Consider the following 15,200-nt stretch of genomic DNA (forward strand, 5'->3'; position numbering starts at 1 on the left):
AGCTAAACATCCAGCTCCATGTGAAGTCAGTGGTACACCTCTACCCTGATATAATGCTGCCCTTGGGAGCCAAAAAATCTTACCGCATTATAGGTGAAACCGCGTTATATCGAACTTGCTTTGATCTGCTGGAGTGTGCAGCCCCACCCCCCTGGAGCGCTGCTTTACCGCGTCATAGCCGAATTCATGTTATATCGGGTCGCGTTATATTGGGGTAGAGGTGTAGTTGTGCACCAATTCCCATCTGTGCCTTTGAAAATCTTCCCCATGTCTGCATCCCTATAGCAACACTTTGGCTTTTATCGTTGTACAGGTGGCTCACTTCTCCAAATATGGCTTGCAAGATTCTGATGAGGAAGAGGAGGAGCATCCTTCAAAAGCGGACGCAAAGAAGTTAAAAACTGCCCAAGTGCCACCCCAGGGGCAGCTGGTGCCCCAACAAATGGCTCTAAATGGCAAGCCAACGCCTCCATCTCAGGTAGAAAAAACAGTGACTTGAAGTTATCCATAAAATGAAGTTTGAGGAATAGCTATTTGCCCCAAGACAGAGCCGTTACTATTGCAAATGCCTTGGCGAAAGAAGAATGCAAAGCATTTTTAGAACCGAGCTTATTCAAACTGGGGTGGTACTTCTGGTCTCCTACAGGATATTTGCAAGATCTATGTATACTTGGCCTGCTCTTCCTTGTCCTCACATCCTTTGTTTGAAATTTGCGTTTTTGTTGATGGAATCTTGGGGGTTTTTTTTGGTAACCTGATCACTTCTTGTTTAGATCCCAGATTTGTAGGCTATGGTGCATTTGCACTAACTGTGGAAGAAAACATGGCTTTGTTGATATTCTCAAATATGTGCAATATAACTCTTGCCAGTCATGCTGCCTCCAGCACCTAAAAACAAATTGCTTTGTGCATTAGGTTTTTAGATTGTCTATATCTTCATACCTCATTCTGCATGCAAACTTGTATTCTGGTATTTTAAGAATGTACTCTATTAAAATAAGATCTGAAGTTTTTACAAGTTTGGCTATACAACTAATTTCTTAAAATGTATTGGATCGGGGTGGGGTGTGGTGCAATTGTTGCGTTCTGAAGTTTTTTGTACCAATTCGTTATTTGGTCATAGTATATGTATGTACTTGCCTTATAGGAAGGTGGCATTTTATCCAATTCCTGGCACCAGCCTATGTAGCTGTATCCTAAATGTTGAATGGTTACAAGCAATTGTCAGATTTAAATGAAAATGGAACACTTTTCCACTTTACCTATCTAACATTGGAAAAAAACTGCCGACAGTAAACTAAATAACTGTATATACTCATTCATAAGTTGGATATTTTTGGTAAAAAAGTGACACAAAGAGCAGGGGTTGGCTTATAAATAAGTCTACACCAAAATTTGATTTTAAACTCTATGGAATCATTGAATTGACTATCTAATACATTGTCGTTTTGTTTACCTGGAGCGTCTGCAGGCATGGAGCCCCTTGGCTTGACTGGGAACGGCAAACCGTGGTCACTGGGAGCTGAGGGGCTCTGTGCCTGTGAATGTTTCAGGTAAACAAAACGTCCAGGCCTGCAAGTGGCTGACCCTAATGGGCCAGGACCAAGGTTTGCCAACCCCTGAAATATAGGGTCGGCTTATGAAAGGGTCATACAGTTTTTGCTATTTTTACCCTAACGGTCTTGGGGGTCGGTTTATAAACGAATGGGCTATTGAACGATTATATACGGTAGGTCTTGGTGTTAATGGAGTAGAAAATAATTTTATAATGGAGGTGTTCGTGGTACTTATACAACCAAGCACTTATGTCAAAAAATTTGTCAATACAATGTAGGGCTTAAGTTGAATGCAGAATGTAAAGGCCTTGAGCAGGATTCTTCTTGGTGTCCAATCCTGCAATCCAGTCCTTGGTGTCCAACCCTATTGCTATACTCAGTCATGTGCAGGAGAGCAGAATAAAAGGATGCCAATCCCTAGCAGCTGAATTGCATTTTTAAGGGAAAGGCTTTTGTTTCCGGTCATAAGCTATTTCGATATTCCACTCATTAGTGAAGGCAGATCTCCAGGCTGGCAGTTCACTCAGGCGTGAACAGTGAGCTGCTTGGCATGAAGCCAGTATGCATGGTGTGCTTCTCTGTAGGTCATGGAGGAATTGTCAGCGTTGGCCAGTGGTCAAGCTTTTTGACAGGACTATTTACCATGTCTTTTTGCTCCTGGTTCTCCTGCAGCGATTTTGTGGGTAAGGAGAGGCAGTGACCGTGCACAGAAGAACAGCATGAGCCCCTTAGCAAGAAGTAACTGGCATCACATAGGCTGTGTGTGGGGAAGCCTTTTAAAGTGCACACTTATCTTCTGCTGACAATCCCTCCAATCTGGTCGTATTCCTTTTTTGTGCTGGAGATCCTCAGAAAACTGAATTGGGAATGCTTTTCTGCCTAGGGAAGGTTAATATCAGACAGAGGTCACTGGAGAAGTGAACCATTCAGACTCTGCACTCTTTCTCATAATGCAGGGTATTTGGCCCGTGAGGGAAAGTTCTTTTCGCATCAGCCTCCCTAAGTATAACTAGCACTGATGGCTTTCAGGAGTCAGATGACAAACCAACTCTGCTTGTCATACAGGTAAGGAGGCACCAGAAGTAGGAGACCGGCAGAGATGTAGCAGTGCTGATAGTCTGGGCACAGCACCATATTATAGCTATCAATGGCACATCTTGTGGGACTCCTGTCTTTAGGCAACCAGGCTAAGCTTTTGTACTCTGCCCCAGTAAAAGAACCCTGGAGCACTGAAGGCTGCATTTTCCCCTTCTGTCTTGGGTCACTGGTCACTTCAGTGCAGTTTGTTCTGGTAAATCAAACTCCTGAAGCACTTAAATTTCTGAAAAAATACTGAACTGGATGACTGGAAAGGAGATAAGTGTGTGTGTGTGTGTGTTCCTATTCCCTCCCCTCACCATCTCCAACAAAAACCCTCAAATGGGAAAAACAAGGAAATCTTCTGATTTTGTGAATGTTCACTTAACCATTCTTGTGGGCATCCCATAGAAATAACTGTTGTTGTGGGCTGCCCTTTTCTGGTAGAGCCAAGATGTGGTGTCCCTCTTTGTATTACCAAGTGCGGGGTCAGTGCTAACGAGGCCAATTCAATCAAGGTGGATGTTGCCCATTCCCAATAGTTGACAAGAAGGTGAGAGTGTCAACAGAGGGAAAATTACTTTTTGTAGTGACCCATCCACTCCCAGTCTTTATTCAGGTCTAATTTGATGGTGTCCATTTTGCAAATTATTTGCAGTTCTGCAGTTTCTCGTTGGAGTCTGTTTTTGAAGGGTTTTTTTTGTTGAAGAATTGCCACTTTTAAGTCTGTTATTGAGTGTCCAGGGACATTAAAGTGCTCTCCTAGTGGCTTTTGAATGTTACAGTTCTTGATGTGTGATTTGTGTCCATTTGTTCTTTTGTAGAGCAATGGTTCTCAAACTGGGGGTCGGGACCTCTCAGGGGGTTGTGAGGTTATTACATGGTGGTGGGGGGGGGTGTCACTAGCTGTCAGCCTCCACCCCAATCCCTGCTTTGCCTCCAGTGTTTATAAAGTGTTTTTTTTAATTTATAAGGGGCAGGGATTACACTCCAGAGGCTTGCTATGTGAAAGGGGTCACTGGTACAGAAGTTTTTGAGAACCTCTGGTGTAGAGACTGTCCGGTTTGGCCAATGTACATGGCAGAGGGGCATTGCTGGCACATGATGGCATATATCACATTGGTAGATGTGCAAGTGAACGAGCCCCTGATGGTGTGGCTTATGTGGTTAGGTCTTATGATGGTGTCCCTTGAATAGATATGTGGACAGAATTGGCAACGGGGTTTGTTGCAGGGATTGGTTCCTGGGTTAGTGTTTTTTGTGTTGTGGTGTGTAGTTGCTGGTGAGTATTTGCTTCAGGTTGGGGGGGTTGTCTGTAAACAAGGACTGGCCAGTCTCCCAAGGTCTGAGAGAGTGAGGGATCGTCCTTCGGGATAGGTTGTAGATCCTTGATGATGCGCTCCAGGATCTACAATCTAGAGTTTAACTTGGATCCCAGAAATGACCAGTGAATACTTCACTTCACTTGCAGGTGATTGTTGGAGCCATTGAATATTTTTGCTTTCTCTCTTAACTGACCCAGAATCTGCTATCCTCTAACATGGTTTCCATGTCTCTGGTGTCTGCAGAGCCCAGAAGTGGAACAGCTGGGAAGGGTTGTGGAACTGGACAGTGATATGGCTGACATCACCCAGGAACCAGCTCAGGATTCAGTACTAGAAGATAGCATTACAGAAGAGCCAGAACTGGTGCCTGCTTCAACGCACATTGCATCTTCACTTGGTATAAACCCCCATGTCTTACAGGTGAGCCACTTGCTGTTTCTATAGTTATCTAAGTGAGATGCCCTGCTCTTGCTTTATCCATCTGCCCAATTTCTGACACATCACTGTGGCTTGTCTTCAGAATTGAGCATATTTATATACAACTTTGAACATTACAATGTATATTTCATCTGCCATACCCAGGAGTCTCAAAAACCTTTACTGTATTAATCATTGGTAAAGTGCTTTATGGGAGGAGGTATAAAAAGGTCTATTCTGATTAAAACAGAAGAATTGAAGTAACTACTGTGATGGTCTGTGTTGGTGTCCAGCCAGGACAGGCTATCACACCTGCTTCTGTGAAAATCTGGATAATGTGACCCCTAATGTGCTGTTTCAGCTGAAAAATAGTGCTCAAGGTGCTATATATGGGTGACTATTTTAGCATTTTAATATTGGGTCAAAGAAAAACTAATACAACTCCCCCACTTGCAGTACCTAGTTACTAGTTGGTTTTCCATTTGAGTACTGATAACCTAAGCAAGGTCTGAGATAACATTATATCAGCACCTAAGATCGTATTGATCAGTATTGGATATTAAATAGGACACCACCATTGTAGTTTAGCAGGTGACTTGTGTAGACTTAAATCACTGGTTTCTCCTAAAATGAGAACTAAAAGCAATCTATTATAACCATGCCATCAGATCACTCATGATCTAATTTGAAATGTAAGTTTTAGCGTGAATGGATCAGTGGTGGTTCATATGTAACTTTTAAAGGTGGCTTGTCTTTTTGGGAGACACTAGTTAGACCTGCTAGCCACTGCTAATTTGTATCAAGGGGTTGTTGTGCTAGCATGCAGTCTTGTTCTTTGATTATTTTAGATCATGAAAGCTTCCTTGCTCGCTGATGAAGAGGATGTAGACTTGATCCTGGATCATCACTTTGGCAAACAGCCTACAAAAATGGATACTTCTCAAGAGATCTGCTCTCCTAGGCTTCCTATTTCAGCATTGCAAGGACAGAAAAGACACTCCTCAGGTACTGTAAGGATCCATATGTCTGCAGCAGGAGATACACACAGGTGTTCACTTTAAAATAGTTTTAGTCTGGGAAAGGCCAATGTTTAAAACTTGTTTTGGGCAGCTGGTGTCTCTTGTGAATTTATCCTAACTTTCTAGATACTGACTCTCTTTCAAGTCTGATCTCTAACAGTGTTCAAACGGGGTCATTATTTAAATACCCATTTGAGAGCATTAGGATGGTATAAAGAGATTGGGTTTAATACTAATTAACTGCCAGTAAGGGTATTTTGCCATTAAACATGCAGCTCACTTTGACACCACCAGGAATTTGTGGTCATAGTTGTCTGTTATGCGCACACAGAGAAAACGTAGCTTGTATATTTAAGAATGTTGCCAACATTAGCACTGCACGGTCCACTTAAGTGAAGTGTGCTTGACTGGGGTGTCGCCATAAGGAGCCAATTTAAGTCCAGTGGTACTTAATAGCAATGCTTACTGTTTCCTGAGGCACCTTTAGGTGATGAAAGCCATGTCTGTTCTAAATCTGTCTAAGGCCACACACATTTGTCTGGCACAGAGGGGCATCTGTTCTTTCTCTAAGGCACTTAAAGGCCCTTGTTGGTGTAGTGCTTAGTTTGTACCATGGCTTGGACAATTGTGCTATAGCCTAGTATGACTCTTCATGACCATAATTGTTGTCCCATTCATGCTACTGTCAGCTGTGTTAAAACCAGGCATGCCTAACTGTATAGTAAATGTTATTGATTACTAGCTGCTCTGAATAGTTTTGGTGGAATTTCAAAACATCTTAAATGACCTGTTAAATGCACAGACCTTGAGTTTTCTTTTCTCCAATCTTCTTTTTAGTTGGAGGGCTGCTGCAATCAAAATTTGCAAGTGTGTCTTTCCTCCAAAGTGCTTCTCTGCCAGATTTTCATGGACCAAGAACTTCCTCTTTAGGCAATCCTCCATCTGCAGCCTCTTGGTCTGGGCTTTCCCCACTACCCTCTGCATTCTCCATGCCCAGCGCAGCCCCAGAGGTGCCGCTGAAAACAGTGGGTGCCTGTAGGCAGCAGGGGCTAATACCTCTGGAAAAATCTGTCACTTATGGAAAAGGAAGACTCCTAATGGATATGGCACTCTTCATGGGACGCTCATTTCGTGTTGGTTGGGGACCCAATTGGACTCTTGTAAATAGTGGAGATAAACTGAGTGGATCAAGTGAGCCCAAGGATCTTCGCAATGACTCTATGGAATATGGATTCTTGCCAACTCCTGTTGCTCCTAAATCGTGAGTAGTAATCCGTAAGACTAGTTCTCCCTTGCAGATATACTGGAGTATATAGAGAACCATCTGTCCTTGCCTTTAAAGTGAACCTTGTTGAATCTTGTATTGGGTAAAAATTTATGGGCCTGTGATATATAGGAGGTCAGACTAGATGGTCTAATGGCCCCTTCTGGCATTAAGCATTATGAATCTGTGAATAAATAGGGGCCCATATCTTCCCCACTGAATGCTGCTAGTGTGGGTTGTCATTTAGTGGTGGGAATACTGGAGCATCTCCCCTTTAAATGAAACTTTCAAAGAACTTCCTGTTGGTTCCAGCGAGCTGCAGAATGTAGGTCAAGCTTGCAATGGAGTATGCAGGGACAGTAGGCTAGTGCTTCCTGATGATGTATCCATAACTCTAGAAATGTTTTTATAGTACTTCTATAGTTTGGGTAGTGTCCCAAATAAGGGATGGAAATCCTAGGATCAGGTTTCTTCATGTCCCATGATTGAAGCACATTGTCAGTTTCAGGATGTTTGCAGTTCATTCTGTAACCACAGCGTCTGCAATTTGGCCCTTATGTGTTCCTGGGATTGAGTACCTATTGAATATATTGACATCCCATTTAGGTAGAGAGATGGGTTCTGGATTCATTATCCACCTGATGATGATCAGGAACAGGAGAGGTGTGTTTCTACATAAGACTACGAGATGTGTAAAATAATTCCTAAGTATCTGTATCTTTCCAATACTACTGTTATCTTCCCCAGACTTTCAGAATCTCCCTTCAAGGTTCATATAGAGAAGCTGACCTTAGAACAAAGGAAGACAGATGGAGACCAGCAGTTATACCTCATCCCTCTGGAGATAAAGCTCAAACACAGTACTGTCCATGTAGATGAACGTTGTCCTCTCATAGCAGCCAACCCAGGAGTGTCTGCCATTCATGACTATGCTGACTGGGTTAGAGACTTTTGTGGAGACTCAGCTGAAATAGAATGTGAGTATCAAGTTATATACATTGGGGGAGCATAGAATCTAAGTGATAGAGCAGTTTAGTACAAGTTCACTTCAAATAACTTGAGTGCAGCACAATCTGAATAAAATGAAAGGAGAATTGGAAATACAAAAACATAGAAAGGAGCAAAACGTTCTCTATCTTTCTCCAGGATAGTGTTTACTTCACATGTTCACTCTCCACAATCTGTTTTTACTTCAAAAAAGGTGAATTGACAGACATTTAAAATAGTCCACTGGTTGTGGCCACCTCCTTTCATTTTATTGACTTTAAAATGGCTGGATCAGATGCACGCTAGGCTGATGTATTGTTGGGTGCTAATCAGCTGATTTAAATTTAAAAGTAAGTAGTCTAATCCCCTATGAGTATAGGACAAATATAGGACTGACTCTACAGCCCCCTCTACAGCATTTTTCCAAATTCCTAGTACGTATGTCTCTCTCCTTTGTGACCACTTAATTTTTTGTTCTCCAGCTGTGGTGAAGTACTGGTGTTTGACATGGATGTTGTGTGAGGCAATCTGGGGCCACCTGAAGGAGTTGGAAGCCAGCTTGGAGGAGCCCAGTGAGTACATTGTAACCCTGGAGCGCAGGAAAGCCTTCTCCCGCTGGTTATCGCAGACTGCAGCAGCACGAATCGAAGAGGAAGTCTCACTGTCCCAGCATGAGAATCACATAGAGGCTGTGTTTAGCTACCTTACTGGGAAGAGGATCAGTGAGGCTTGTAGGGTGGCACAGCAATCAGGTAAGAAGCTTACAACTCTCAGCTGACTTTGGGATATACAGGGACTGCTGCATTTTTCCCCCGTTGTTACCAAGATCAATGTTAAGTTCAGCCTTACTGCAGAAATTGCATGGTTTATTGAGGAAAGTGTACAAGAGGGACAAATCAGATGTTTCTGCTGCAGATATTTTGGGGGGGGGGACAGAAGAAACCTTGGTCTCCCTCAGGATGGAATCTGGTACAGGGCATTTTACACTTCAAACTCTAATATCTAGGCTGAGGCTTTAGTGACTTCCTACTGAGAGGAACTGACTACTCAGTGTATTAATTTTTACTAGCTTAAGGCAGAGAGGAATAGCTTAGCAGCTTTCTGCTGATTTATCTGGGGAACCTTACAACTGTTCCTTGTAACTCATATTCCAGTGTTATAATGTAAATCTGCTGTGCTCAGAGCTTGCTTTCTAGCCCAGTAAATCTGCCTTGAAGGTTGCTGTAGCAAAGCAACTGTAATTGGGCCAGTTCTTAGCTCTGTGTTCTGACAGCGTGTAGGTAGGAAGAGCACGTGCTCTGGAAGCCATTTACTTCCACCATTCTCTAATGGCTGTAATCTGTGTGAAGTGTACACCAGAAACTTCCTGTCTCCTTGATCAGTGCAAATAGCAATGACCACTAATATAACTGATTATGGTGTTTGTTTTTACAAGCTATAATTTAAGCTTCTAGGGCTGGATATTGGTTTTTGAAGCATACTTGTTTGGCCCAAGTGACGACTTCAGCTTTTAACAATACTGACCTTTTTCTTGCCTTCCTGCTTCTTTCTTGCGCTTATGACTGATTCTCAAGAAAACCTAATTAGTCTAACTTTAATTTCCATACCTGTGACTTTAGAGTACGAGTTACTGCCATTTTTTTTTAAATCCCCTTGTTCACTTGTGGCTGATAGTTTTTCCTGACATCCCACTGTGCTCACAACATTTATTGCATATGGAAGTAGAAAATAGCCTGACTTTCCAAGCCAACCGAACTGCATGTTGTAGGACTGTGGTCTGTGATGTCCCAGAGAACTCTGCTGACATGCTGTTTTATTTCCTTTAGGAGATCACAGGCTTGCCCTACTCCTCTCCCAGTTGGTAGGCAGCCAGCAGGTTCGGGAGCTCCTCACAATGCAATTAGTGGACTGGCACGGATTGCAGGCAGACTGCTTCATCCAGGAGGAGAGATTGCGCATCTTTGCTCTGCTGGCTGGGAAGCCCGTAAGTCTTGCTGACAATCTGTCACGTCTGTATAATTGAAAGCTAACTACTGCTAGATAGGAAAAATAAATGACTGTCTTGTAGACGAAGGATTCTCAACCTCTTTCTTTCTGAGACCTACCCCAACATGCTATAAAAACTCCATGGCCTGCCTGTGCCACAACTGTTTTTCAGCATATCCAGTAGATTAAAAGCCAGGGCTGGTGTTAGGGAGGTAGCAAGCAGAGCAATTACCAGGGGGCCCTGCAAACTGAAGTTGCTCAGGCTTTGGCTTCAGACCCATGCAGCAGGGTTTCTGTTTCACCTTCAGCCTCATGTGATGGCACTCGGGCTTTGACTTTCTGTCCTCGGCCCCAGTGACTCTTAACACTGGCCCTGCTCTCTGGTATATTTTGGCAGACCCCGTGAAACCTGCTTTAGACCCCCCCCCCACCCCCGGGGCCTTGGACCCTTGGTTGAGAACTGCTGTTGTAGACTAGCTTTTGCTAAGTGAGGAGCACATGTCCTAGAGTCACTGTTAAAAGGAGTATTATACTGACTTCCCAACACATGCAGTCCAATGACATGTGTCCAGTCTCTATTAAATACAAAGGGATTCATTTGGTCTCTTCCTAATGCATCCTTTCAGTGGTAAGTGTTGCTCATATAATCTAGTCAGAGGCTACAAAACTAGGCATTGCTCATTCTCAGCATAACATTCACTGCAAACCTGCTCTAACCCTTGCAATCTGTTGTTCAGGTGTGGCAGTTATCTGAGAGAAAAAGCATTAATGTGTGCTCACAGCTGGACTGGAAGCGTTCTATTGCTATCCACCTCTGGTATCTGCTTCCACCAACAGCTTCTATTTCGAAGGCACTCAACATGTACGAGGCAGCATTCCAGGTATGTCATTACATGCCTTTAAAAACGGGAAACATGTCTATTCCTGTCCAGGCATTGCAGCATAGTAGGTGTTCTGTGTGCTCTTAAGAACATGGCTTATTGTTTAAAGGACAGCTTCCGTTTCTCATGAGGCTGGATTCAGGATTAATCAGCAAATTGTGGTGGTTCAATCCTATCGTGACCTGAAATGGGTTAGCGTTACAGCTAATTCCGAGGAAACTGAAAGTCCCATTTCATCACTCCTTTTACACAAAGGCTGCTGCTTTGAACAAATATCTAAACCGAACTTCAGATGGCAATTTGTGAACAGTTAGTGCAAGCCTTTCAAACCCACGACAAACCTCTTGTTGTGTTTTGAATATTTGTACTTCGCGACATGCATGGCATATAATTATGTTTGGCGTCTGCCCAACCCTTTCCATTATAGGGCCCTGTTTTTTCAGGCCCTGCTTATTACTTTGTTAAACTTTAAACTTCAGGCAGAAATTTTGTGTTGGGTGTCTGCCTCCGGCTGAATTTTTTGGAAGACGTAAGCAAAATCAGTTCAGCTGTTTCTCAGGATGAGGTTTGGGAAAAATACATTGATTTACTAGGTTCTTACTACTTTCATTGTAAGCACCTCCGTGCTTTGGAGCAGGGACTTGAAATTTGGATAAAGGGTCACCCTAGTGTAAGGAATATGTCTTGTAACATCCTTGTGAAAATTTGGCCAGGTTATGAGCCTCTGAAAATCGCCCTTTTCATACAGACTTTGAGTTTGGCAGGTAAATTCTCTGATTCCATTTGTACTGAGCATACTCCATGGGCTGAACAGGCTTTTCCCATCAGTCGGGCTGCAGTGGCACTGCACAGGGACTGAGAATAGGGACAAGTATCAGAGGGGTAGCCGTGTTAGTCTGGATCGGTAAAAGCAGCAAAGAATCCTGTGGCACCTTATAGACTAACAGACGTTTTGCAGCATGAGCTTTCGTGGGTGAATACCCACTTGCATCCGACGAAGCGGGTATTCACCCACGAAAGCTCATGCTGCAAAACGTCTGTTAGTCTATAAGGTGCCACAGGATTCTTTGCTGAGAATAGGGAGACTCTCCAGTGTGCTCAGTGCTCCACCTGCTGGTGCCTTGGCAGCAAGAAGGAAACTATCTGACTGAAATGCAGATGGGTGTGGAGACATCTGGAGGGCTGGCAAGTGGGAGACTAGGAGAGAAACCAGTTAGTAGGTGGTGGATGAGTGATCCGGGGGTGGACTAGGTCAAGCACAAGCTGGAGGGGCTGAGGAAGATGGGTCTGTAATCGCTAGAGAACTCTCCCTGAGAACGTGAAGTAGAACCCTGGATTTCTGAATCTCTGTATTCCTCTGCTGTCAGCAAATAGCTGTGAAACCCAGGGACAAAATGTGTTTCAGTTCTAGTGCCTGGCTCTCAGAGAATGACAGCCTGGCAGCTACTAAAGAGGCAGAAGTCTCAGCTGTGGATCTACAGGTTCTAACCCTTGTAATGAACCTTGTATGATGTTCCTTTGATGAAATTTCTTCTTTTAATTTGGCTTTTTAAAAAAACCTAGGATATTACACACACACAAAAGGTACATTAAAAGAATGTCTGCAAAGTCAAGCGCTCAAAAGTTAAGAAATGGTCATGCAATTTTAATTTAGTTCTTGTGCATATGCATTATGATTAAGGCTGCAAGTTTGTCACAGAAGTCATGGGTTCTGTGACTTTCTGGGACCTCCGTGACTTCCACAGCAGCTGGTATGGGTGGCCCAAGGGCTGCCTGCACAGCTTGGGCAGCCCCATGGCCAGCCACTGCTGGGGCACTCGGGCCACTGCCCTCTTCCTTTCCCCTCCCCCCCAGCAGCAGCAGGAGTTTGGGTGCCTGTGAGAGGGGGCTCAGGGTTGGGGGTTGAGGTGCAGGAGGGGGTTAGGGCTCTGGGCTGCATTTACCTTGTGGTGGGGAGGGGGCTTATCAGAAGCGGTGACATGTCCCTCCCATAGTTCCTAGCTCCATGCATTGCCTCTGCCCACAGGCACCACCTCTGCAGCACCTATTGGCCACAGTTTCTGGCCAATGGGACCTGCAGAGCCGGCACTTGGGGCAGGGGCAGTGTGTGGAGCTAGGATCTGAGGGAGGGATATGTCGCTGCTTCTGGGGAGCTGAAAGGAGCCAGGTAGGGAGCCTGCCAACCCCCTGTGCCCCCCCCTTTCACACACACTCCCCCAGCACCAGCGGGGGTCCCAGTCCCCCCCTTCCTCCCCCGAGCACCAGCAGGGCACCCCCCCCCTCCCAGATTTAGTTGGGTATATTTAGTACAAGTCATGGGCAGGTCACCAGCGGTGAATTTTTGTTTACTGTCCGTGACTAAAACGTAGCCTTAGTTATGATAGTATGTGATCATGCAATTAAACTCTTTACCACAGATCCTCTGCCTCTTTCAGTGCACAGGATGATGGATGGTGCTCTGGGGATGAATCAGGATTGTGTAATGAAGGAAACTGTCTGTAGAATCCCTGCTTCTCTTGTTGCATAATGAATAGACAGAGGATTGCGAGAAGAAAGGATGGTTTGCTTTTAAGTGATTTGAGCACATACACCTACAGTGGAATGTATATGTGCCCAATGCATTCGAGTCAGACTTTTGCCTTCTCTCTTGCCAGAGAGATCTTTGACCCTGGCACGTTAGGCTCTGGGACCAGCTCCAGCAGCTACAAACTTACCTCTGGGCTGCAATAACTCTGCCATATTGGGCCTCTTGGACTGCTCCGAGGCCCTCTGGACATGTAGCAGCCGCACAATCCCAGGAAGAAGTCACCTTCAACTCCTGTAGCCACTTTGAAGCTCCTGCAGAACCACTAAGTCACCCCATGTTTGGAGTCCACAGACCAAGAGGAGCCAGTGGAGGAACCCCTGGATATTCCTCCTCACATATTGACGATGGAAATTTACAAAGCAGCCATGTGGTCATCAGTACATACTTTTCTAGACACTCTGCCATCAGTAAAGGTTTTCAAGTGATGCTAGTTTTGGCAAGTCAGTCTCTTCAAATAATCTCAAGTCTGACCACCTGCAAGAGTACTGATGGTGTGTCACAGTGGAATGTCTATATGCACAATCACTCAAAAAACTTACTTGTACACTAACTATTCTTCAAGATGCACACGTACATGACTCTCCCATCTACTTTGGATATTATTTAGCAGTGCAAAGGGTTGTAGAGGGAGGTGGCAGCAGCCATGCCCCTTTTATGCTCTCAGCTCTGAGCATGAGGAAAGTGGGGTGCATGCACCACCTAGTGGTACTTCTCAAACAGTTTCTGTATAGGTAAGTAACTGTTTGGGGTTTTTGTGATTTAGACAGTCAAATACTGCCATGGAGAACTGTCTTCTGTCCCTTCTTCTGCCACAAGGTTCATATCTGATGCTGGGCAAGCCACCTAAACCAGACTTTTCAGAGGTAGCCACTATGTGTGTTCCTCAGTTTGTTTAATAATGTGCCTACCTTGTTTCCCCATCTATAAAATGGGGATAATACAGCTCACCTCAAAGGGATGTTGTGAAAATAAATTCATCAATGTTTGTGAAGCTACAATAAATGCCATAGAAAAACCCTTGAGGAAATCAGCTCTCCGTTCAAAGAATGGGTTTCAGTAGCGTTCAGCTAATAAGGCCTAGAGCAACACATTGAACGATGAAGATAAAACAAAATATATGGGATGCTACCCAGTGAGCATCATCCAGCTTGTGTTCTGACTGAGGCAGTGGTCCTGTGAGGAAAAAGTATGATCGGGTAATTTCTGTATCCTAATGCATATGCACAAGGGGACCAAATGAAGATTACGGTGCAGCCTTAATTCTGGCACTTCCTAACTTTGGTATGCTTGATTCTGCGGCCTTTTAAAAAAAATTATCTTGTGTATGCAACTTCCTAGCTTTTTAAAACAGCAAACTGAAAAAACGTTGCATTACAGTGTAAAAGCCAGGTGACACTGCAAGGGTATTTTAAATAGGTGGAATATAGCTCCCAGAGGTGGCTACTAAAAGCAAGCTAATGGTCACTACATTGGCAGTCTCACATGTGGGTGTACTTTGCTGAAGCAGAAAGCACATCAGACTCATAATTCACAGGAGTTGTGAGGTTCTGAATGTGTGCTGTCTATGTAGCAGTGCTCTTCTATTTGGTTTGCTGTCACTAAGTGTAGTCTGTGGTACAATACTCTACAGAACACCCCGGAGTGTGAGAAATATGCCTGCTGTCCCCTGCCTCCCTACCTAGAGGATTCTGGCTGTGTACTTGAGGAAGATGACAGCACAAAGAGACCCCTGAGAGATGTCTGCTTTCACTTGTTAAAGCTCTACAGTGACAGGTAAATGGGCTTCCGAACACCTAAAGAGCCTTTATTGGGTTCATCACTCTTGTTCTGCAAATATAGAATTAATTAGTCATAGATGTCTCCTCTCATATGATCTGTCCCTAAGTCCAAGATGTTGGAGGAGACACCACTGGGAGTGAATACTTCCCCACAGGTCTCTGGGGTTTGGCTACTCTCCTTTACACCAAATTCCCTGCCTCCTGCAATGCAAACAGAAGTAGTTCAGTACTCCCACCGTGCCCAGTTAAGATCCTAACATGTATAGCTTTTTGGGGAAAAACAGCAAGCAAAATTCTCCCAGACCCAAATTTCCAGGACTTTG

General features: G+C 44.2%; 1 protein-coding gene across 6 annotated transcripts in view; it reads left to right on the forward strand.

Moving 5' to 3' along the window:
* Positions 1–15,200, forward strand: part of NUP98 (nucleoporin 98 and 96 precursor) — a 58,663-nt gene that overhangs the window by 31,716 nt on the left and 11,747 nt on the right. For all 6 annotated transcript variants that reach the window (XM_039530763.1, XM_039530770.1, XM_039530776.1 and 3 more), the window contains 9 exons: positions 314–478; positions 4,202–4,378; positions 5,224–5,380; positions 6,232–6,655; positions 7,406–7,635; positions 8,128–8,397; positions 9,472–9,629; positions 10,369–10,512; positions 14,730–14,872. In XM_039530763.1, the coding sequence (XP_039386697.1) occupies positions 314–478; positions 4,202–4,378; positions 5,224–5,380; positions 6,232–6,655; positions 7,406–7,635; positions 8,128–8,397; positions 9,472–9,629; positions 10,369–10,512; positions 14,730–14,872 (1,868 nt within the window). The remainder of the gene's footprint in view (positions 1–313; positions 479–4,201; positions 4,379–5,223; positions 5,381–6,231; positions 6,656–7,405; positions 7,636–8,127; positions 8,398–9,471; positions 9,630–10,368; positions 10,513–14,729; positions 14,873–15,200) is intronic.

This window comes from Mauremys reevesii, linkage group 1 (genome assembly GCF_016161935.1).
Source record: "Mauremys reevesii isolate NIE-2019 linkage group 1, ASM1616193v1, whole genome shotgun sequence".
Lineage (NCBI taxonomy): Eukaryota > Metazoa > Chordata > Testudines > Geoemydidae > Mauremys > Mauremys reevesii.